The 25,994-nt window shown below is 39.8% G+C and overlaps 1 protein-coding gene across 2 annotated transcripts in view; it reads right to left on the bottom strand.

Annotated features, from left to right (window-relative positions):
* TMTC2 (transmembrane O-mannosyltransferase targeting cadherins 2) overlaps positions 1 to 25,994 on the bottom strand; it is a 414,333-nt gene that overhangs the window by 241,839 nt on the left and 146,500 nt on the right. The window contains exon 2 of one of the 2 annotated variants that reach the window (XM_061415655.1): positions 2,503 to 3,073. The exons of the other annotated variant lie outside the window; for it this stretch is intronic. Coding sequence (XP_061271639.1) covers positions 2,503 to 3,073 — 571 coding nt within the window. The remainder of the gene's footprint in view (positions 1 to 2,502; positions 3,074 to 25,994) is intronic. 2 annotated transcript variants of the gene reach the window in all.

The raw sequence follows: 25,994 nt of genomic DNA, 5'->3' as shown, positions 1-25,994 counted from the left end.
AGGTGACTCACTCAGTGCAAGTTAAGATTCAATGCTTATTATTTCCTTCTCTACTGTGGAGTCATCTACTTTCTTTATTCATCTTCATACCCTTACAGTGTAAGATCACTCGACAGTCACAAATATGTCTTCTAGTTCTAGGGATTCCATTTTCTGAGTGACCTTCACATCTCTGGTTCTCTACACCTCAGCTGGAGACAAGGGGCCAGGCATAGACCATCTCCAGGTTTCTCACAAATCTATAAAATCTATTATCCAAATGCCCTCATTAAGCCCACAAGGCCAAACCTAAGAAAAAAGAAAAAGCTAAGCTGAGATAGCAACTATCAGATGAAGGGTATTGCTGCCATGACTAACTTCATTGCCCACAAGGAGTGGTTCAGACAGCCTGGGTAAGTTTCCATTTGAGAACTTCTCAAGACACTGAACATTCAAAGCATTAAGTCCTTTCCCATAGGATGGGGAACTTTGTGCCCGACTCTTTGCGACCCCATGGACTGCAGCCCACCAGGCTCCTCTGTCCATGGGATTTTCCAGGTAAGTATACTGGAGTTGTTTGCCATTTCCTTCTCCAGGGGATCTTCCCGACCCAGGGATCGAACCCAGGTCTCCTACACTGCGGGCAAATTCTGTTAATCTGTCCTATGGCAATTTAATTATTAGTGCAACCAAAGAACTTAGATGGAAAGAAAAGTTTTCATTCCTTGCATTAGTGGCAGTTCTCATTTTCTTAAGCAGCAGCATGAGTAAGGCTGCCAAATAAAACACAGGATGCCCAGTTGCACTGTACTTTCAGATAAACGAAAATAATTTTTGTATTATAAATATGTCCCAAATATTACATGAGACAAGTTTACAGTAAGGAGCTCTATCAGCAACTTTATCCTTGAAAATAAGCTTAGAGAACCAAAAATTTCTCAGAAGAGAACTTCAAAAACGCTAAAAGCAAGTCCTAAACTGACATATCAAAATAATTTCCTAATTTATGAAATGGTAAAATGAAAATTCTGCAGAAAAAAACACAGTGCTTCACAGGCTGTCAAGGTCTTAAAACACCCAATCTGCATCCCCAAATAGCTCTCACCCTGCAAAGGACAAGGACCATGACTTATTCTATTTGTATTTCCAGTACAACAAGAAAACTTGCTATTGTTGATGATGTGGTTTTAAAAAGAAAAAGACTGTTCTCCCTAATTTTCTTTGAATGAATATTTAAAATTGATTTGAAATTAAGAGCTTGGCTTTCAAACCTACATTGTGTTCAAAGCACCAAATCCGAATTAGGGTTCTCAAGTTTCAGCAGTTAATTGAAATCACAAAAGAACTTCATTAGCCACTTGATACTTGAGTTCTAAGTAAACTCCTTGTTTCCCCACAGAGCAGAAGTACAGCAGTAATTACTCTTCCTAAGTTTAAAAAAAAAAAAAAAAGTCATTTCAAAATAAATGTTTCTATTTCCCTCCATTTTATTCTTCAATTCCTTCCCAATTCGATTTTAAGTAAAATTAAGAATTGAGAGGAAAAAAAGTAGTAAAAACTACAACACTTGACAGTTTTCTCAGGGTCAGTATCCTAAACCATTATACTCCTTGCTGAAGAGTATCCAAAAGGATAAAGGAGCTGGTCTGAATCATGTCTGAGGTTGCAGGCACTGGCCAAGTTCAGGCTTTTACTTAAAGGCAAGGCAAGGATGAGTTTATTGTGAGGGAGGGAAGATGTGGATATGAGAAGCAGGCAGTTTCTCAAGATGCACTAGTCCACTCAAGGCATTCCCTTAACACACCAGCAGGAAACTGCTCAGTCCTCTTCAAGTACTTGGGATCCAAAAGCGCTTCCGTGACCTTCACACTACACTGCATTTGAAACCACTGAGGGAATTCGGAAGAACACATGTTAAGCCCTGAGGTCTTAATTGGCCTCAGGGCAGAACTTATAATAGCCAATTTCTGTTTTGACTCTTCTATTCTTATACACTACAACAAGGAAAAGGTGAATATGACTCATTATTTAAGAATGTGACTTCCCAAAGCACAGCAGAGGTTTGTTTTCCAAAGTCAGCTTAGGAAAAGTAATATTAACAAATGGCAGAGGATTTCCTCTTTCCAGAGTGGAGCACCCAGCTCACTGATCAGCTGTGTTATTTTTTCAAACACCTATTACAGGCAATTTATTGGATTACAGGACTTGGACTGAAATAAAGGAGTAAATGATAAATAAATAAAGATGCATATTCTTTACAAGGCAGAACTGTCCTTCTACCCTCTTGGGGATTTCCTCTTGGAAATCATGAAACTAAGTTAAGAAACCTGAGAAATAAAATAATCAGAGACTGATACCCAGGTTAGTAGGAAAGGTCAGAGAGGACACTTCCACCTCCCGAAGATCAAAAAGTAACTTACTTTAAATTCTCTCTGAAAAGGAATAATTTGTTTTAAATGGGGAAAAGGGATCAAGCAGGGAGAGAACTCAGTAACCCAATGCTCATGCCCAACAATCACTTACTTTGTAGATGGTGGGTAAGATCTGTTTCATTTTCAGTCTGTGAAAGACAAAGACATCATAAACGGCGGAAACTGCCAGGACCGTGACTCCTTGCTCCTTCCATAACATGCTGCATCCGGCGCACATTCCCGTCCCCAGGAACCAGCCCCAGGTCCTGGCCGAGGAGCCTCTTGTAGAACAGTGTTTCATGTAGCAGAGCAAGGAGAGGAGGAAGAAGAAACTGGCCCCCACGTCAGCCCGGCCCACGATTCCTGCCACTGCCTCCGTGTGGATGGGATGAGAGGCGAACATCAAGCCAGCCATGAAGGTCCAGTATCCGTCCCCAAGGAGGATCTTAGAGAAGTTTGTGAAGAGACCGGTGACCGCCGCGTGCAGCAGCACGTTGACCAGATGGTAGCTCCAGGGATTCAGCCCTCCGATGGCATGGTTCAGGCGGAAAGAAAGAGTGCAGAGGGGCCGGTAGGACTTGTGGCTGCCGCTGTGGGTTAGCAGGGTCCCCCAAAAGTCATTGTAGAAAATGTGGGTCCAGGGGGTTTCTGGGAGAAGGTCCTGGTTCGTCTTGATAGCACGGCTAAAAAACAATGTCAGAAAAGAAATCAAATGTAAAAGAAAAAAAAAGAAAACACATTGCTACAATATACTGCTGAAACATCGCCTTCCCGCGTAGCTTTCTCTTCACGTGGTTTTAGATGGGCTTCCAGGTGTACGTGATTAATGCAAAAAAGCCTTAGAGCAGCTTCACAGGGAGACTGAACTCAGATCCTCCCCTTCACACTTACTAGGTGCCACAATTAGGGTTGTATTTCTTCTCCGCAAAAGTTTTTCTTCTTTGTTTGAATGCAAATACCTTTGGAGAATGAATGCAGAGTTTCCATCCCTTAGTAAAAGCTTAACAAAGAAGTTGTCAAACAACTGCCCTTCTATGGCATGATGGCTAGAAATGCAGATCTCAGGTACCAGGCTGATATAAGGCCTGAGAATTGGCATTTTTTAAGAAGCAAAGTCGCAGGTAATACTGATGTAGGGGATAGACTTAGAGGAAGGACTAGCTCTGTTAGTAGAAATAAATTTTATATAGAATCTCTGCTCAGGGAAATGATTCACATACATGAGGATCACCTGGGGATCTTGTTAACAGGCAGGCAACGGTTCTAATTCAGTAGGTTGAGGAGGAGCCCAAGATTCCACATTTCTAACTCTTGTAATTGTTCATTTATCTTCTACGCAGAAAAGCAAAGGACACTGCTTTGCAGATTCATGCATGTTCTGGAAACCTAGTGCAAGGAACATCTTGTCCCTGTTGGCTGTTGCTATTACTATTCTACGAAGACTGTATTCTAATCTACAGAAAGGCCCTTATTAAATTCAGCCTGACCCACAACTTCTGAAATCAGGTGCACCTGGGGAGTAGAATGACCCCGTTACCATTTATGTATGTCTATGCCTGTTTTATCTACTCTGCCAAACACTATTCTAGTCCTTCTACATGTATTATCTACTTATGAGAACTAGCTGACTTTTCTAGATATTCAATAAAAGGCAGAAGATCTGTTAGAATCATGTTTTAAGAAGTACTCAATGTGACAGACAGTTCAATGTGTATCCTCCCCTTTTCCCACACTTATAACATCTTTAGTTTTCAGCTGGGTCCTCTGGGAAAAAAAAAAAAAAGATCATTTCCTATCTTCCTTGGCTGTTAAATATGGTCATATGACTAATATTTGCCACTGACTAATATTTGGCCAGTGGAACACATTGCAGCCCGCCTGCAATGCGGGCGACCGGGGTTCGATCCCTGGGTTGGGAAGATCCCCTGGAGAAGGAAATAGCAACCCACTCCAGTATTCTTGTCTGGACAATCCCATGGACAGAGGAGCCTAGTAGGTTACAGTCCATGGGGTCGCAAAGAGTCGGACAGGACTGAGAAACTTCACTTTCACTTTCTGGGCGGGGGGGTGGGGTGGAGATCATTTCCTATCTTCCTTGGCTGTTAAATATGGTCACATGACTAATATTTGCCACTGACTAATATTTGGCCAGTGGAACACAGAGAACTACTTCTTCTGGGAAAAAGTGTCCTTGAAAAAGCTTAGTATTCTTCCCTCCTTTACCCCTCTGCCTCCTTTCTGCTGGATCACAGATGTAATAGCTGGAGTTCCAGCAGCCATCATGACCCATAAGGTGTCCTTAGGAATAGAAATCATGCCCAACAGAGCAATAAGACTGAAGGAAATGGAGGCCCTGTCATAGTAGACCATACCAGCTCTGGGCAAACTACATGAGTGTGAGAAATAAACTGCTATCTTATTTAAGGTGCAATATTTAGGGTGTTGTACTTCCCTGGTGGCTCAGATGGTAAAGTGTCTGCCTGCAATGCGGGAGACCCTGGTTCGATCCCTAGGTCAGAAAGATCCCCTGGAGAAGGAAATGGCAACCCACTCCAGTACTCTTGCCTGGAACATTCCATGGACAGAGGAGCCTGGTAGGCTACAGTCCATGGGGACATGGTTGAGCAACTTCACTTTCTGTCTTCTTTATTTAGGGTATTAGCGAGTGGCAGCTGAATCTACTCATCAGTGAAATCCTTTGTTAACAGAAGACCTATTATATCATGGTGGTTTGATTTTCTACTTTGATTTTTACAAGGCTCTGTGTACTGACTGTGTATAAATGAATTTCCATATAAATTGGCTTTTAAAATATTAGAAACAGATGTTATTCTGGATCCATTAAATTAAAACACCTTGTTATGACATTCATCAAGAGTCTACCCCAGAAGTAATTGCTTAAGACTTGATGGGTTATAATTAAAATTTTAAAGAAATATGAAAAACTGCCAAACAGTGTTGTCAGAGAAAGCTGATTTCAAGCCATTGAGAATAAAAAGCCAACTGGCCTCCACTAAACATTAACCTAAATACTGATGTGAATTTCTCTAATATCAATGCAGAAACACATATTCAAAGTCGGGGCAGCAGAAAGCTCAACAGCAGAACACTGTGGGATAAGACTTGGCTAATTTAGCAAGGAAAGCTGAGAAGCACATTTTGTTTAGGACAATACTTCGCCCGTTCAGTGGCAGACCCATATAGGATGGAGCCACATTCCCTAAACCAGGTTTTCTACATGCTATTAGTTCAGCCCCACAACCAGCTTTCCTTTTCAAGTGAAAGAAAAAACAACAACAACAACAAAAAAAACTTAAAAAAAAAATTGGTTCAAAGTCGCCAGGATTTCTTATGTCCATAGCAATAAATCTAGTAATCTGCAGCAGCCAACAAGATGTAAGTCTAACTCCAATGAAACAAGAATTTCAAAACAAAGGACGAAACTAACAAATCTCATAATTTCACTGTGAGAAAAAAACTGAGGTACAGCCCTAAATTTTCTGCACTGTAGGAAAAAAATTTAAAGGGCAAACAGCATCAATAAAACAAAAATCTAAGAGCAAAGGAACATTTCACCCATGTTCAAAATATACTCCACTAGTGGAGACATCAGTCTGATAAAATTATCTGATGGGTGTTATCTTATTAGGTAGGTTTTTGTTTACTCAATGAATGTTATGGCATAAGAACATGAAATAAGACTAAATTATACTGGGCTTTAGAATATAAGTCATCACACACATGCAAGTCAGTGATAAGGGATGAAATATACATCCCTTTCATCATATTAAGGAAGAAATGGACCAAAAGGGATTTAATAGAATCTAAACAATCTGCCAGCAAAATGGGAACCAAAGGTAGTCATTCAACACTAAACATAATAGGCTCTCATCTGTTTGAATTTTCTTACCTGAGTCCAAAACTGAAAGAGGGAAACCTCTTCTGCTATTTCTCAGCTAATAGAAAGGCTTAAGTCAAAACAAAATTTCATGCTCTTATAATCTGAAGTTACTTCTGTGAGTGGGTATTGCCAATTCAGAAAGACACTAAGGAATTAGGAAATTTTCACTCCAGGAAAGATGAAGAATGTTGAATGTAGCAGATGTGGAAAAGAAACAAATGTAGGCAGAATTCTCCAGAGAACACAGGACTAGGAGATGGTCTTTGGAAGCAAAAAGATCTATTCTCTCAAGTCTTCAAGGGGGTTTTAACCTGTTTTCAGTTTTGTTCATTTGCGGCTCTTGGTTTTTTGCTGCCTTATGATTTTTCCTTTAAAAAATGTTGACAAAGGCCAGCACTGTTATAAAACTGATGAATGATGTGACACCACCAGCCCAACTGTCCTTGTGTGTGTTTCTGTGCTATTTTTTTTCTGTCCATTGACCTTTTCAGTCACAAGCACCCACATAAATGATGACCATCAGTCCTTCAGAGCAGGAATGATGCTTACATTTTCCAAACATCAAATGGCACACTCTTCCCCAAGTGATTTCAATTGTTCTACTAAAAACTAAGTAAAAGCCAAACTTTACACTTAAAAAAGGCAAAAAAAAAAAAAAAACACTGTTTTTTGTTTTTTTTTTTTAGGTGATGGATTGAAATTTGTTTGCAGGATAAAAAAGAAAGAGCATATATCCTTTGTTAATCTGCCCTGCTTCTGTGCTACCCAAGCACACCTATCTATCTCCAGGAAAGGCAGTGAGATGCAATAGTTACGAAAAGTGATTCTGGAACCAATTGGACCAATTACTCCACCTCTCTGTACCTCAGTTTTCTTATCTGGAAAATAAGGATAACAACTGTACTTGCTTTATAGGACCATTTTGAGGAGTTAATGTGTTAGTAAGCAAAAAGCATAGTGTTACATGTAATATATGTAACTGCTATCATTATTAGTATTATTATCACCATTAACACAAAACAATTACTGCTCCAGCCATCCATGAAAACACAGTGCTCTTCCTTCATGTTTACAGCTGTCAACGTCTATGCATCGTGGTCATGACTGTTTCACTTAAAAATCCTTTAAGATTTAATGACACTCTCAGAACAAAATAATAAACATTTACAACATCTTACCTTTAGTCTTTTCCTATTTTTTTTTTCTTTCCCACATAATAGTCTTTTAATAGACTTGATAGTAAAAAGCAATGTAATTGCATACAAGCAAACTTCTATCTTCTTTGATTTCCTCTTTCCAACCCTCCTTGGCTACCATTTCCTTCAGACTTTTCTCACAAATGTGGACGTTTCTTCCCAGTTCTGTCTCCTGACCTTTGCTCACTCTATACTGTTCACCTCGGTGATCATCATCTCCAGTGCCTGCAACCAGGGGACACTTTCTCATCGACACCTTCAGCCTGGGTGGTGCTCACGAGTCTACACGTCTACTGGCCCAGGGGATAGTTGTACCTGAATGAGGAAATCGTGGTTCCTCTACTAACACCAAATGGCCAGTTATCCTTTATTCTTTCTAGAGCACAGCCTTTTTACCAAGTTGGTGGATAAACTTCTCACAAACTGTTGTACTGAAGCTCAAATAGGGCAATGTTAAAATGTTTGAAATCTACTTTGCCTGGTGTCATGGACTGGTTTTTCCAAACACCTTCTTCTAATTAACAGTGCCCTGTTCTTCCTTTTGAGAACAGGCCAAATCCACTCTCCATTCATCTGAATAGAGTGAAGCTGTTGTCCTCACCTCCTGATGAAAGTTATCTATGATCTGGCCAGTCAGTGTACTATATCCCCATCCTCATTCCCAGCCATAAGACCTGACTTAGCAGCCAGCCAGGTCAATCACAGTCAAAGTAAGCTCCAATAATCTACTGGGAAAGGACATCTTAGGGGAATGAGATCAGTCCTAGGGGTGCTAAAGGCCCTGAAGACAGAGCCTAAGGATGAGGCCAGCACAAACAAAAGGGAAGCCAGATCAAGGAGACAAAGAGGCAGTTAATTCCTAGTGCAGCTGGAACCTGTCTTCTCTCTTTGCTCCCACATCTACTTTCAATTTGGTGAAGGATAATTTGACACTGGGCAAGACCTCAGCGAAAAATTCAACGTGCAAATTTCCCTTGAATCTCCTCTAACTTCTCTTTTCTCTTCCTCTCATTCAGGTTTCCTTCATTTCTGACTTCTATTGGTTAGGAGATTTACTAAAAGTGCCTGTTGATAATTTTGTTTCCTTCATTATGCTCAAAGTCCCCTTATGGAAAGAATATATTTTCTCCAATGCCCAATATATATTAGGCACATAACAAATATTTGTTAAACTGAACTAAATAGTCATCCCTGCCTGCTTTCATTTCCCTTTTGATCTCTTATGCATGCTGTGGATAGAGAAACTTCCTGAAATTTAACTCCTGAAGTATAACCCTAACACCATCACTCTGCTTCACAAGACTCCCTCATCACGCCTTATTTCTTACCATAATAAACACCCCTCTAGGCCCGGAGTTCACAGCCAGTCCCATTATGACTTCTAGGCCAATCTCCCATTACTTTTCCACATGCATCCTAATGTCAACTTGAATTCCCCAGCTCTCAGGCCTTTGCTCAGATCATTTTTTTCCTTTTTCTGCCTGAACTGCTCTTCTTCAACCAGTCTGTATGTATGTGAGGACTCAGTTGCGTCCGACTCTTTGCCACTCCATGAACTGTGTGGCCCACTTGGCTCTTCTGTCCATGGGATAATCCCGGCAAGAATACTGGCATGGTTTGCCATTTCCTCCCGCAGGGAATCTTCCAGACCCAGGGATTGTGTGTCCTGTGACTCCTACATTGGCAGACAGATTCTCTTCCACTTGAACCACCTGGGCAGCCCATTCATCCAGTTTATCTGTCCAAATGTGCTTCAATTCAGAGAAGGCAACGGCACCCCACTCTAGTACTCTTGTCTGGAAAATCCCATGGACGGAGGAGCCTGGTGGGCTGCAGTCCGGGGGGTCGCTAAGAGTCGGACACGGCTGAGTGACTTCACTTTCACTTTTCACTTTCATGCACTGGAGAAGGAAATGGCAACCCACTCCACTATTCTTGCCTGGAGAATCCCAGGGACGGGGGAGCCTGGTGGGCTGCCGTCTACAGGGTCACGCAGAGTCGGACACGACTGAAGTGACTTAGCAACAGCAGTAGCAGCTTCAATTACCAATGCTCGTTTGTGATGCCACAGTCTCCCCCGAAGTATTTACTAGTTATTGTTGCAAATCAACTAGATTTTGACATTGCACACTGCCACATTCCCATTAATAACACTGACTTCTTACTACCGTCATCAGGGATCTTAAATGGGATGATATGTGAAAGGCATTTCAGAAGAGTAGAAGGAAACATATGCTGAAATCAGGACACAGGTGATTTTAATAGTTCCCCTCGTCTACCCTACTGAAAATTACAGCTCAACAAAATGGATTGATTCTGTCTTAAGAAAATTATTCACCCACTCATTTATTCATTCATTTCATGATGAACTAAACACTATAAAGGGCACTGCAGATGGAATGGTGAGCAAAATAGATGTACTGACTTTAAGAAACAGTCTAGGAGAATAGGCAAAGATGTGTACAAGCAATCTCACTGCAGCGTGATAAATACTACTCTAGCACGAAATCATGATTGCTGTGGGAGAACAGAACAGACTCCTGAAAGTCTTAGCGGATCAAGAGATTGCCGGGGGGAAAGCCAGTCTACATACATGGAAGGAGTTAAAAGGAGTTGAATTGGGAGATTACCAGGCTAATGGGCAATATTATCAAAGACCATGAGGCAGGAGAGAAGGTGGTGAGCTTGGGTAATGAAAGAAAAAAAAAAGCAATAGGTTGGTTGGGCTCGAGTAAAGTTTGAAGAACAGAGCAGCAGGGATCACTAGCATTTGCTCTGTGTTACTACTTTCCTTCACGAGATGGAGAGCAATGTTGCTAGACATCAAGCTCCCTGATGGTCGTCAGGTCCAACTAAGCTATTGTCTTGTTAGAACTTGCATTATTTCCCCAATGCACTGTTAATACCTAAGAAACAGAACAGCTTCTTATTTATCTTCTGGAGCCCTGCACATAGGAGGCATTCAATATGTATTGCTGAACTGAATTCTAACTAGAAATGATTGGTATTGATGAACTGCATTCATCGTTTAGAAAAAAATCTACATTGTTTTAAGTAGAGAATTATCACTTTCATCTAAAAGCAGTTCATTCACTCAGTAATAATTAACTGAGAAAACCCATCAGGGTAATTGGCTTACCCAAAAGTCTTTGGCACACATTTGCCACTTAACCTATAATCCTTTCATTACAGTCCTTCTTTAGGGATAAGCCATTATATTTAGAAAGCTCTAGTTAATAGCAAACACTTAGCTACCAGGGTAGGGAAATGAAAGATACACTGTAACATCTGAGGGTTGGTCTTAGTCTGGGAAGAAGAAATGAATTTCAGATTCCTGGAGGAAGGTCTACAGGTAGAGCAAGTAAATTTTGGTGCAGGAACCTGTTCTGGTTCTGAGACATACTAGTTTTCTCTCAGGTCCTGCAGATATGGAAGGCACTAGGCAGAAATGGTATGGACCTAACAGAAGCAGAAGATATTAAGAAGAGGGGGCAAGAATACACCGAAGAACTGTACAAAAAAGATCTTCACAACCCAGATAATCACCATGGTGTGATCACTCACCGAGAGCCAGACATCCGAGAATGGGAAGTCAAGTGGGCCTTAGGAAGCATCACTACGAACAAAGCTAGTGGAGGTGATGGAATTCCAGTGGACCTATTTCAAATCCTGAAAGAGGATGCTGTGAAAGTGCTGCACTCAATATGCCAGCAAATTTGGAAAACTCAGCAGTGGCCACAGGACTGGAAAAGGTCAGTTTTCATTCCAATCCCAAAGAAAGGCAATACCAAAGAATGCTCAAACTACCGCACAATTGCACTTATCTCACACGCTAGTAAAGTAATGCTCAAAATTCTCCAAGCCAGACTTCAGCAGTACATGAACCGTGAACTTCTAGATGTTCAAGCTGGTTTTAGAAAAGGCAGAGGAACGAGATCAAATTGCCAACATCTGCTGGATCATTGAAAAAGCAAAAGAGTTCCAGAAAAACATCTATTTCTGCTTTATTGACTATGCCAAAGCCTTTGACTGTGTGGATCACAAGAAACTGTGGAAAATTCTGAAAGAGATGGGAATACCAGACCACCTGACCTGCCTCTTGAGAAACCTGTATGCAGGTCAGGAAGCAACTGTTAGAACTGGACATGGAACAACAGATTGGTCCCAAATAGGAAAAGGAGCATGTAAAGGCTGAATATTGTCACCCTGCTTATTTAACTTATATGCAGAGTACCTCATGAGAAACGCTGGGCTGGAAGAAGCACAAGCTGGAATCAAGATTGCCGGGAGAAATATCAATAACCTCAGAGATGCAGATGACACCACCCTTATGGCAGAAAGTGAAGAGGAACTACAAAGCCTCTTGATGAAAGTGAAAGAGGAGAGTGAAAAAGTTGGCTTAAAGCTCAACATTCAGAAAACGAAGATCATGGCATCCGGTCCCATCACTTCATGGGAAATAGATGGGGAAACAGTGCAAACAGTGTCAGACTTAATTTTTTTGGCCTGAAAAATCACTGCAGATGGTGACTGCAGCCATGAAATTAAAAGACGCTTACTCCTTGGAAGGAAAGTTATGACCAACCTAGATAGCATATTCAAAAGCAGAGACATTACTTTGTTAACAAAGGTCTGTCTAGTCAAGGCTATGGTTTTTCCAGTGGTCATATATGGATGTGAGAGTTGGACTGTGAAGAAAGCTGAGCGCCGAAGAATTGATGCTTTTGAACTGTGGTGTTGGAGAAGACTCTTGAGAGTCCCTTGGACTGCAAAGAGATCCAACCAGTCCTTTCTAAAGGAGATCAGTCCTGGGTGTTCACTGGACGGACTGATGCTAAAGCTGAAACTCCAGTACTTTGGCCACCTCATGCGAAGAGTTGACTCATTGGAAAAGACTCTGATGCTGGGAGGGATTTGGGGCCAGGAGGAGAAGGGGACGACAGAGGATGAGATGGCTGGATGGGATCACCGACTCGATGGACATGAGTTTGAGTGAACTCCAGGAGTTGGTGACAGACAGGGAGGCCCGGCATACTGTGATTCATGGGGTCACAAAGAGTCGGGCATCACTGAGCGACTGAACCGAACTGAACTGATGCTTTAAGCATGAATTTATCATTGACACACATAACACATTCCTAAACTTACTTGTTTCCATCTTCATCTCCTCCTACTAGATTGTAAACCCTTCAATGGCAGAGATGACCTCCTAAGAAACTAGCCTTTTGTTAAAAAAATGTAAATCATGCTGTCTTGATGTTAGATGAAAAGAGGCCATGGGAGTAACAAAGTGCCTGTTGTCAAACATCTAAGGGACACGGTCCCAAGTAACTGCTAGCTTTTCAAGAAGGTTAAGTTTGAGAATGCTCAGCCTTGTAACTAAAGAATATTCTTAGTGGTCCCCTCTTCCATCCCTTTAAAAGTTTTTCCTATAAGCAATAAAGGAGTTTTATGAGCTATATCTAAACAGCAACCCTCTCCAGTCCCCCACCCCCGAAACAAAGAAAGTAAGGATCTGATTAAACATGGCCCCAGAAGCAGCTAAACTGAGGCCCAGAGCTGTTGCAGATTCAGATTCCTTCTCTAAAGCTTCCCAAGTAGAGTTTTCCCAAGACACTCTATTGTCTTGGTGGGAGAAAATGAAAAGGATGAACCTTGACTAAGTAAGTGTCTTTAGTTCCACAAATAAATCAATGCTGCCATTTTCAGAGTTTCTACAGGAAATGTTCAAGAAAAAACTCAATAATCCATGTAAAAGACAGCTGCTTATTTAAAATGAAAACTTCTGGGTCCCCTCTGGCAGCCCGAAGGCTAGGACTCTGCACTTCCACTGCAGGGGGACATGGGGAACTAACAACCTGCATATGATGGCATGCTATGTGGTGCAGCCAATAAAAACATAAGTAAAATAACTTTTTTTAAAATTATAAAATTAAAACTTCTGTTACCTAAAAATGTTTATTCAAGTATTAACATGAAAAGCATTTTGCAAGACTAAAGCAAAATCTAAGAGCATGGGATTATCATGAAAACCATATTCCAAGCATTTAATTTCACTGATTAAAATAGTCCTCTACCATAATATTAGCTTAACAACTTAAAATTTTTTCATTGCCTTGCTAATTGCATGATAAAAAATATTTTCCACACATTTACTTCTTCACTATATCCATATGATGCCACCATAACATAAAATATTATACTTACAACTCTCCTCCTTCACATTCGCAGTATGTTCAATCAGTCTCAACTTAAAAGCACAATGAAAATATCTTTATTCCTAATTTTCCAGACTTTGAATTAGCAACATCTAGATGAGGTTTTCGGAGAAGGCAATGGCACCCCATTCCAGTACTCTTGCCTGGAAAATCCCATGGACGGAGGAGCCTGGTAAGCTGCAGTCCATGGGGTCGCTGGGAGTCAGACACGACTGAGCGACTTCACTTTCACTTTTCAGTTTCCTGCATTGGAGAAGGAAATGGCAACCCACTCCAGTGTTCTTGCCTGGAGAATCCCAGGGACGGGGGAGGCTGGGTGGGCTGCCGTCTATGGGGTCGCACAGAGTCGGACACAACTGAAGCGACTTAGCAGTAGCAGTAGCAGATGAGGTTTTGGGCTTCCCTGATGTGTAAGAGACTTGGGATTGATGCCCTGGAGAAGGAAATAGCAAACCACTCCAGTATTCTGCCTGGAAAATTCCATGGACAGAGGAGCCAGGTGGGCTATAGTCTATGGGGTTGCAAAGTCAGACATGACTGAGCAAACACATACAACAAGAAGAGGTTCTATGAAGCTTTTTCACTTTCAAACGTTAACTCCAAGTTTATGAACCACTTTAAAACACTGCTGCTGCTAAATCACTTCACTACTTAGTATATTTTATGAATTTCAGTTTCACAGCTTTTCATAAATTCATTGTTTTATTAAAAGGTAATTAAATTTTGATTTTCTTACATTTCATACTGTTTCCCTTACAATTGGGTCTGTGCATTAAAGTGTGACTGGTTCCTTATAATTTTTCTTCTTTAAAATATTACAGGACTTCCCTGGTGGTCCCGTGATTAAGATTCTTCACTTTCAATGCACTGGGTTCAGGTTTGAGCCTTGGTCAGGGAACTAAGATCCTATGTGTCATGCAGCCAAAAAAACAAACAAACAAACAAAAACTTACAAATGTTTGTCTTTTCTAAGAGGAGAAACAAATATGAGATTATATATTTTAATATAATTCAAAGCTTTCAAAAAAGACAGGGCTCTATCAGACACCAGAATCCAAGAAAGAACACAAGCATAACCATGCAATTCCAAGAACACCTATTTTGTATGTAGTCTTCTTCTGTGTGCTTTTATAGAATAAAAGATGATGATGTACCTTTGTGCTTAAGAATTTGATTATCCATGTGTAGAGGATCATGTCATCTGCAAATAGTGAGAGTTTTACTTCTTCTTTTCCAATTTGGATTCCTTTTATTTCTTTTTCTCAATTACTAGAACTAATCAATGACTATAGTAAAGTTGCAGGATATAAAATCAAGACACAGAAATCACTTGCATTCCTATACACTAATAATGAGAAAACAGAAAGAGAAATTAAGGAAACAATTCCATTCACCGTTGCAACGGAAGGAATAAAATACTTAGGAATACATCTACCTAAAGAAACTAAAGACCTATATATAGAAAACTATAAAACACTGGTGAAAGAAATCAAAGAGGACACTAATAGATGGAGAAATATACCATGTTCATGGATTGGAAGAATCAATATAGTGAAAATGAGTATACAACCCAAAGCAATTTATAGATTCAATGCAATCCCTACCAAGCTACCAACAGTATTCTTCACAGAGCTAGAACAAATAATTTCACAATTTGTATGGAAATACAAAAAACCTCGAATAGCCAAAGCTATCTTGAGAAAGAAGAATGGAACTGGAGGAATCAACCTACCTGACTTCAGGCTCTACTACAAAGCCACAGTTATCAAGACAGTATGGTACTGGCACAAAGACAGAAATATAGATCAATGGAACAAAATAGAAAGCCCAGAGATAAATCCATGCACATATGGACACCTTATCTTTGACAAAGGAGGCAAGAATATACAGTGGATTAAAGACAATCTCTTTAACAAGTGGTGCTGGGAAATCTGGTCAACCACTTGTAAAAGAATGAAACTAGAACACTTTCCAACACCATACACAAAAATAAACTCAAAATGGATTAAAGATCTCAATGTAAGACCAGAGACTATAAAACTCCTAGAGGAGAACATAGGCAAAACACTCTCTGACATACATCACAGCAGGATCCTCTATGACCCACCTCCCAGAATATTGGAAATAAAAGCAAAAATAAACAAATGGGACCTAATTAACCTTAAAAGCTTCTGCACATCAAAGGAAACTATTAGCAAGGTGAAAAGACAGCCTTCAGAATGGGAGAAAATAATAGCAAATGAAGCAACTGACAAACAACTAATCTCAAAAATATACAAGCAACTCCTACACCTCAACTCCAGAAAAATAAATGACCCAATCAAAAAATGGGCCAAAGAACTAAATAGACATTTCTCCAAAGAAGACATACAGATGGCTGACAAACACATGAAAAGATGCTCAACATCACTCATTATCAGAGAAATGCAAATCAAAACCACTATGAGGTACCATTTCACACCAGTCAGAATAGCTGCGATCCAAAAATCTACAAGCAATAAATGCTGGAGAGGGTGTGGAGAAAAGGGAACCCTCTTACACTGTTGGTGGGAATGCAAACTAGTACAGCCACTATGGAGAACAGTGTGAAGATTCCTTAAAAAATTGGAAATAGAACTGCCTTATGATCCAGCAATCCCACTGCTGGGCATACACACAGAGGAAACCAGACTTGAAAGAGACACGTGTACCCCAATGTTCATCGCAGCACTGTTTATAATAGCCAGGACATGGAAGCAACCTAGATGTCCCTCAGCAGATGAATGGATAAGAAAGCTGGGGTACATATACACAATGGAGTATTACTCAGCCATTAAAAAGAATACATTTGAATCAGTTCTAATGAGGTGGATGAAACTGGAGCCTATTATACAGAGTGAAGTAAGCCAGAAGGAAAAACATCAATACAGTATACTAACGCATATATATGGAATTTAGAAAGATGGTAACAATAACCCTGTGTACGAGATAGCAAAAGAGACACTGATGTATAGAACAGTCTTATGGACTCTGTGGGAGAGGGAGAGGGTGGGAAGATTTGGGAGAATGGCATTGAAACATGTAAAATATCATGTATGAAATGAGATGCCAGTCCAGGTTCAATGCACGATACTGGATGCTTGGGGCTGGTGCACTGGGATGACCCAGAGGGAGGGTATGGGGAGGGAGGAGGGAGGAGGGTTCAGGATGGGGAACACATGTATACCTGTGGCGGATTCATTTTGATATTTAGCAAAACTAATACAATTATGTAAAGTTTAAAAATAAAATAAAATTAAAAAAAAAAAAGAATTTGATTATCCAGATGCATTCTAAATAGGTAAGCATGACAATCTTAGAATACACCTTTCCAGTTAAAACACTTGCCTATATACATAAACATACTGTACACATTTCAGAACAGATATGCTAAAGTACATGGAAGTTTTTCCAACTAGTCAAGTATTACCTTAAAAAAAAAAAATCATATCCTTGAGAAGGGATCGTAAAATCGTCACTTAAAGTAAATAGGAAAACTGCCTTCCGGCTAAGACCACTGCTTGGGAACCCACTGAGAGCTCTTGCTGCCAGACCGAGGAAGGCAGGGGAAATCTTTTTCCAATGAAGAAACTAACAGGCTTTAAGAAAACAGGCACTGGGAGATGGGACGATATTCACACTACATCATCCAGATGTTTGGCTTATCTGTAAGCCTAACTCCTGTCTTGTCTGAATTAAGTCTTAACCAAATCACCGTTCTTTATCCATGCACCTCCTTCAGCCAAAGAGATGAGCCAAGAAGCTTCTTTTAGGCAAATGTTTGCAATGATCTTTTGCCTCTTCTACTTAAAATTTTCCACATGCTGCCAATGTATCCCTCACAGGTACTTTTGTTATAATACTACCTTGCATTTATATCATGACTTTACATTTTACAAAATGTGCTCATGTTCACGGCTATCTCGAATCCTTGTCACCACCCCCATGAGTAAGCAGATGTGGACATGCCAAGTTAGCAGTCTTGCCAGAGACAAGTGCACTGGTAAAGATCAGAGCCACTCACGCTGGAATCCAAACCTTGGTTCCTTGTCTGCTGCCAACCCAATATTATGGGCTCAATCTTGGGCCCGTAAAATCCATATGTTGAATCTTTAAGTGCCTCAGAATGTGACTACACTTAATCAGACTTTAAAGAGGTAACGAAGTTAAAATGAGGCCATTAGGCTGGGCCCTAATGCAATCTAATAACTGGTGTCAGCAACAAAATTTGGACACACAGAGAAACAGGAGAGGCACATGAGCACAGAAAAAAAAATAATAATAAACATGTGCAGATCAACAAGAAGGTGGACATCTGCAAGCCAAGAAGAGGCCTCAGGGGAAACCAAACCTTCCTACACCTTGTTCTCTGGCTTCAAACCTCCAGAACTGTGAGAAAATAAATTTCTGTTGTTTAAGCAATGTATTCTGTGGGATTTTGGTATTGCTGTCCACATACACCCTACTATGACATAGAGACGGTCATACATAATTACATACACTCTCCTGTTTATCCTTCAGAGTTTCAGAGCAACTAGACTTCACACAAAAGCTGTATCTGTCCAACACTATGTCTGGTGCTCTGTTTTTGATGACAGGGGTTGAACTGCTTTATAAGCTTAAATAGGACTTTCAGAGGTATCTTAGTCTTAGTTCTGCCAGGATTTGTCTACATGCTTTATCAGAGAGGGGGAAATGTCCTGTTCATGCCAACGAAGCATTAACTCTAACTAAACACACATAATAAAACAAGTGCTACTTCATATTTACACTGAGATCACAAAGCTTACAAAGCACACACACATTATCTCCTTTTATTCTCACAATACTGCTATAAAACAGAAAACTAAGCCGGATGGGTTAAGTTAGTTAAAGCAGAGCATATACTTAATAAGAGGCAGAGAAAGACCTTGAACACTGTTCTCTAAACTACTCCATTTAATCTTCAAAGCAGCTCTGTTCCTCCACATGGACAATAAATCTCCCACAAGAAGTGTTTGTTAAGACGATTTGAAAGTAAAATCCTAGTCTATTATTGCATTTTGTCTGGAATCCATATATCTGCCCTCAAGACTCAATAAGGCTATAAACATGCCTTTGTGCCATATTCTTTTAATTTCTACATTCCAGAAAGAAAGTCTTCTTTTAACACTAGGGACTCTTGGAAAACGTGAGTCAAAGGAAGGTGTTACTTGTCTCCCAGTGACGGGTGAAAAAGGCAGCTTTATGCAAACCAAAAACTAACCTATAATTTCATATTACAAAATATAATAGAAAACATATTCTGGCAGAAATTGTGCTGTCTGCATCCCTTTTCAGCCATAAAATAGTTATACACACACATATACATCTGAGAAAGATCAGACTTTAAACATATTGTAGCAACACACACACAGCATGGGACGTTTCACCAGGACTGCCTGTGATGACAGGAGACACAGACATCCTACAGTAAAAGCAGCCTCACGGCTAGAGCAGAGAGTCTTTTTGGACACAAGAATAGAGGAGCCCTGATGAAAAACAGATAGGCAAGGGCAAAACACTCTCATTTAAAACTAACACAGATGAGCCTACACAAAGTACCCAAACATTTGGTCCACAAACCACCAGCAAGTCTCTAATTTGACATGGAAGGCAAGAGATATTTCTTCCCAGAAGGAGGAAAGAAAGATACTAACTCTACCATTCAAATGCATCAGCATTCCAAAACATAGTAATTGCTAATGTATATTAGATGTCATTCCCTGACCAAGCTTTAATTATCAGGAAATAAATCAAACTTCAGGAAGCCCTGACACTTTTTACTCTGTGGCCCTTTAAATAAATCACATGGTAGGCATTTAAAATACTTATGCTGAACAATGAAAACTATCATCTTTCTCAGATCTCATGTTATAAACAGAACAAATTGTGAAGCACCAACATGCCCTTTAAGACTCCTCAGCATGGTATATTTTACCCTTTTTCTGGCCCCTGAATCCTCAAACTTGGAAGAGCTGGATATAAGAAGAGTCTGTTTCACTCTCTGTATCTAAGACTACTAAATCCTCCACAAGACTAGAAATCTCAAAACAGACCACAAGATCATTTTTACTCAGTATTAACCATCACTGCCTTCATTAAACATAGTTTCTGTTACCTTGCCCATTGCAAATAAAAGAAATCTTTTTTTACCACATAACTATCCATGCTAATTAAATAAACAAGTAATGAAAGAAGCAATCAGAACCTTTCTGTAAGAAATGGGAGATAGTATTTAATCAGAGGAATCTAAGCATAACAGATCCAATTTTTCACTCCAATCTGTAAGAAAATAATCTACATCTTTTATCTGAAGCAACTCCTAAAAGCCATGTTAAGTGTAAAACACACATACACATACACACATATACAGAGTACACACTCTTTGCTGCTGCTAAGTCGCTTCAGTTGTCTCTGACTCTGTACAACCCCATAGACGGCAGCCCACCAGGCTCCCCCATCCCTGGGATTCTCCAGGCAGGGATTCTCCAGGCAAGAACACTGGAGTGGGTTGCCATTTCCTTCTCCAAAGCATGACATGCTCAGTCGTGTCCGACTCTTAGCGACCCCATGGACTGCAGCCTACCAGGCTCTTCCATCCACGGGATTTTCCAGGCAAGAGTACTGGAGTGGGGTGCCACTGCCTTCTCTGACACACTGTTTAGAGTTAGCCAAATCTCAACTCAAATATTTCCTCTTGAATATACTAACTGGATGAGTCAGTATTCTCATCTATAAACCGCTGTTCCTGGGGGGGAGATAAAGTAAGATAATAATGAAATAAGATAAGGTTAACTCCTGAGACACAGTAGCTGCTTAGCAAACGGCTGTTCTCACAGTGAATCACCTCCCTTGCCTTCCTGGAGCCTGCAGTATACCACTGGACAACACAGAATTCCATCTAGCATTTAGTTCCTGGCATTGTTGATCTTTTCTCTTAGCATATTCTTCAGATCCTTTTGTTCCTCTCTCCCTCACCACACCCACTTGAAATTGTGCCTGTGTTCATCATTAATTAATCCCATTAGCCTAACTCGAGAGAGTGAGAATGATGTTCCCAGAGGTCTAACTCATCTGGGGGAATGGATGACAGTAAGGTTAAGTGAAGGGACCAAAAAGGATGACAGAAAGGAGAAAAAGTCACAGGACTGATGTCACAGAGCAGTCTAATCAGGATATTCTGGGCAGCGGCCTCACGGGATGCCCAACAGTTGTATATCATCAAAGAAGCTAGGCTTGGGTATTTCTTTCTGACAAAAGATCATCAAGTCTAATAAAACTATCATGTGCCCTGCAAACTATTTTTTGAGCTTTCCAAGGCCTATTTTTTGTTGTACAAAGTAGGAAAAGGATTACTCCAGGAATTTCTACTGTCTCTCTCTCTCTCTCACACACACACACACACACACACACACGCACACACACAGTTCATTATTTTCAAAGATACCAACTTCTAAACATATTAAACCTTTTAAATCTTGGCTAACAAAACGTAAAAGTCAACATAGTATTTGAAAGAGTCCTCTATACACAATTCATATAAGCCAATCCTAGGCAGGTGGGCAGTAAACTGGCTATAATTTGTGATGGCCCGGAAGACAATCTAGAAGAGTTTAAGGTCAGAAATGTGATCATCTTGCAAGAAAAGGCAATGTCACACACTCTATCATGGTCATTCCACTCAAAGCAGATGGATTTTCACATTGAAAAACTAACATTAAAAGTTGCCTTGGGGAGGAGAACAGAACAGACATCCCCAAATGCTATATCGCTCTGCCTTCTAATGGTTTCTTTTCTGGGGGCATCCTGGAGAGAAGTTCAATCTTTCTAATGGGAATATAACTGTACAACAACCCTCCAAGGGCATTTAACACTCTAAAAAGAAACTCCAAACTCTGCTGTCTTTAAAAAGCAGGAGGTCACTGGGAAAAGTCATTTTTCAAAGCTCCAGTGAACTAGCTCTCTGCTTTTAGCCAGCCACAGAGATAAGGCCTGCAGTCTCAGTAACAGAATCACCTCACTTTACTTTTTAATACTTGTCCATTCCAGGGCTTTCAAGAGGAATCAATGACTCACAGCATCATCATGGCTTGGACTATGTGTATGCCTATGTTTGTTAAAGCAGAAAGGAAAATCATCCATCAATGATTCATTTTGGATGAGTTATTTGATACAGGTTATAACGGGAAACCTAAAGGGATCTTCTTCTCCATCCCCTCAATATAGGAAAAAAAAAAATTAATAATCTCATCATGGTCACCTCTCAGAATTTAAGTGAAAAAAAAAAGTTCCTAGAGGGGAAGGCATGTGTTTTTTATTTCCCATTCTGAAAGCACACACAGGTATCAGTTTAAATGGCAGTGAATTCTTCTGGAATTTGAAAGACCATGCGTTTCACACGTATAAAGATCAACAGTTGTTTTAGAAATTAACTACACCACATCTTAAACTTCTACATCAGTTTTAAACTGATCCAGGTGCTATCATCAGGGCAGAAACAGATGCAGTGTTAGCACATTAAACTGTGAATCCAGTTCCAACACCACTTAATGGGCTCCATATGCTGAAAATGATCATCATGGTAGGAAGTGCACTCCACCAAAAGCCCAACTTTCAAACCAAACAAGAGTTTCATTATCTACATTATGCTCACAAGCAACTACTCTGGAACTAATACGCTTTTTATACTCATCGTGGTGCATTAGCAGTATTGAGGGTAGAAATGGTATTAGGAGAGTAATGCAATGACAGAGAAACAAAGCCACACTTGTCACAGACATGTGGATGTCATGACACTCATGCTGTCACCACACCAAAGTCAACACTGGTCACACCAGTCTGTCTTGGCTTGTGACTCTCTCTGGATCCCCTAAGTAGCTAATGGAGGACAGAAGAATGATGAGGAACTTTATATCAGAACCACCATGACTTAACATATACATAGAACTTTCTAGTTTTCAAAGTATTTTTATATGCATCACATGATATCATGAAAGCTTTTCCTATTTTTTTAGAGAGGAAAATAAATGCTCTCATCCAAGACTGCACAGTGAAAGAGGAGGAGGAGGATTAGGGAAAAAAAATCAGATGTTTAGTATTCAAATGCTATTTCTGCTAATCCAATGTCTACAGTCTTGAAATTTCTGCACTGGGAAGGCCCTTGCCTCCATTTAATTTACAATTACACACATACACATGCACACAAACACACAATCAAAAAAATTTTTTTAAGTTATTCTTGAAGAATAACAATGTACAATAAAGCAGCACAACTGTGTTTTAGTCAATCCCCTTTGGTCAATACTGTTTCTTTTGCAACTCACAGCATGGTCTAAAAGGCCTAAATGATACAAAATTAGTGCAACAAACTGGAAAGCTGTCTGGAAGAGAAGGATTTCACCATAGAGTGTTCTACATTTATTGACTTTTCTATTGATCAAAAAGTCTTCTAGTCTTTAAATAACAACTTCAAAAACAGACTATTAAAATCATGCCAAATTATTCTTTATAGTTTTCCCAATTTCAGAGTTCAACTCTGATACAAATTAATTGACTATTTAAACTCCACTGAGAAGTCACTATTCTACATTTCTTGAATCAAGTCATTTACTTTTTAAAATTCCTCTTATTTCTTGAGCTTCAGCCTTAGTACTTACTTTGCATCAAGCAGACCTCTGTAGTTGGTTTATCCTGAGTGAAGCCATCTTTCAAGTGTAGCTCACATTAAGAATCAAAGCTTCTGTTATGATAAGGTGACAGTGAATGTCACATTCCAAGTGGTGTGTGTGTGGGGTGGGGGGAGGGCAGTGCTTCAAGAACACGTATGAGTTTATGTGAAAAGATTCTTCTGAAAATTAGACTCCCATCTTTATTTTTCATCTAACAGGGTCTTATTTTTTGTTCTTTTTTGGCTGTTGTATATATTACACAGATCAGAGACTAAGCAATCAGAAGAGGCAAAAAGAAAGAAAAAAACCATGGTAGAATAGAAGGAAATTTTGAGTAGATTTGTGAGAGAGAACACCAACCACACAAAACCCGAACCTTTCTGTCTCCACAATGACAGAGGAAGGGAGGCAGTCCAGACAGTTTTGTTTCTTCTGTCCTCTGGCGTGTACTTACTCGTGTAAGAACTGCAACCAGATAACTCTACTTAGTGGCCAAAAAAAAGGTGATATTGGTGTTTGCATTATTTTCCTATTGTTACTATACACTTAGTAGCAAAAAATTACAAATTTATCAGCTCTCAGTTCCAAAGGGCTTAAGTCCAAAAGGGATTTTACTGGATGGAAGTCAACGTCAGGACTGTTCTCCTTCTGGAGGCTCTGGAAGAGGATCCAGTTCCTTTTCCAGCTGACAGCAACCCTTTGCGGGCTCATGGGTTCTTTCCCCATCCTCAGAGCCAGCAACAAATTTCATCACACAACCTCTGCTTTCATCCTCTCTTCTCTGACTCTGACCCTCCTGCCTCTCTCTTTCCACTACAAGAACCCTCATGACTGTACCAAACCCACCCAGATAACACAGGATAATCTCCCATTTTAAATCTTTAAAGATAGCATATTCCCAGGTTCTGAGGATAAGGATGTGGCTATCTTTGGGAGGCCATTACTTTGCCCACCATAGTGTCCCACTTAGCTAGGGCTGTCCCAGCATATTAACAAGGTGATCCAAACCATTTCCTGAATAAAGTATACACAGGACTCCTTAGTCCTGTGTGTGACTACATAGGCACACAGGAGCAAGAGTCAACAATCTTTGTGAATACACAAAGAATACCATTGTTTCTTACTTTCTACAATAACGAAAGGAAAACCTGATGCAAACGGCTGGAGCAACACTCTGATAAGACAAGGTAAAGTGGAAAATAAGTTGATAGGTAGAACAGACAAAGCCCCAAACCTTTTCCTGATTTGAATGAGAGGAACAATTTTCACATAGCTATGTAAAGTTCCACATAGCTTTCATCACTGAAAACTCCCTCTAAAATCCCTCCTATGCCTCAAATACAATCTGGAGGACTAGACCTTGTAATTAAGGCAAGTGGTCAGTTGTTGGCTGTGGATTTCACATATATTATGTTATACTCAGGGATGATATTTAAAACATTAACAACTGACAGAGAACTGGCAGTGCTGAAACAGGGTTTTCTAGAGCCTCTACTACATTCAGCATTAAACTTTAAGTAGCTGGTCCTTGGGGAGGTCCAGCTCATCTCAGATGAGGGAACAAGATGGTAAAGGAAGAGAAGAGCCTCAAGAGGAACGGGAGGCTATAGCTATTTATCAACTGCAATTGTCAAACCAATGAAAACTGACTAAATATTAGTGTTCCAAAAGAACTGATTTAGTTGGCCAATGATTGCTCACTGCATGCATTCCATTTCTAATCAGGGAAATAAAGTGAGAAGGAAAAGAATGTTTGATTAAAAAAAAAAAAAAAAGAATGTATATTAATATAAGTGAGGGGAATGATTAGATTAACAGAATTCAGTACCCAAACAGATCCTGATAGAATGGAATGACCAAATGAAGTAAACCAATTGAGGTTTTGTAGGGATAAGGATTAAACTCTAAGACCTAAAACTGTGCTCAAAGCCAGGAGCTACAGGATGAGAGATCATGAGTCAGCTACAAATGAATGGAAAAATACTTGAAGATTTCAGGAAAAAGGAAAATGCACTGAGTCAGCATGACATGGCCACCAAAGAGAAAAAAATTAAATGCAAACTCAGACTGCAATAAAAACAAACACAATACATAATCAAAGCTACGATATCTATAACAAGGATAAAACAAGCTCAAAATATTTCAGTATTCTTATGTATTACTGTAAGCTATTATCACTGTTACTACTGCCTGTTGTTATTACACATACTAACAATAAAAGAGAGTGATGAGAAAGATTTTCTAGTTAGTTTTTTTGTGATACTCTGTAACAGAAGAATTCAAATTCACCATCTACTTTACAGGGTGGTAACATTTAAGCAAATATCCTCATTTTCAGAATGATTAAGTCAATTATCCAAGGTTATCTAACTTTAGGAACCTTTTGAGAAGAGACTTTAAAACTGGAATATATTCAAAGAAGCAAACAAAATGACATGTGAATCTTGGAACCATGTCACTTGGGGAACTTGTGAAGAAAAGAGGCTTATTTATCCAAGTAAAAGGTAACTTAGAAGAACAAAAATAAATTTCTCCAAATTATCATCACATCAAATTTAGACTTGATCTAAACTTATCATGAA

The sequence above is a fragment of the Bos javanicus genome, chromosome 5 (assembly GCF_032452875.1).
Source record: "Bos javanicus breed banteng chromosome 5, ARS-OSU_banteng_1.0, whole genome shotgun sequence".
Classification (NCBI taxonomy): Eukaryota; Metazoa; Chordata; class Mammalia; order Artiodactyla; family Bovidae; genus Bos; species Bos javanicus.
The sequence above is the reverse complement of the archived record's forward strand: the minus strand, read 5'-3'. Positions and strand labels throughout refer to the sequence as shown.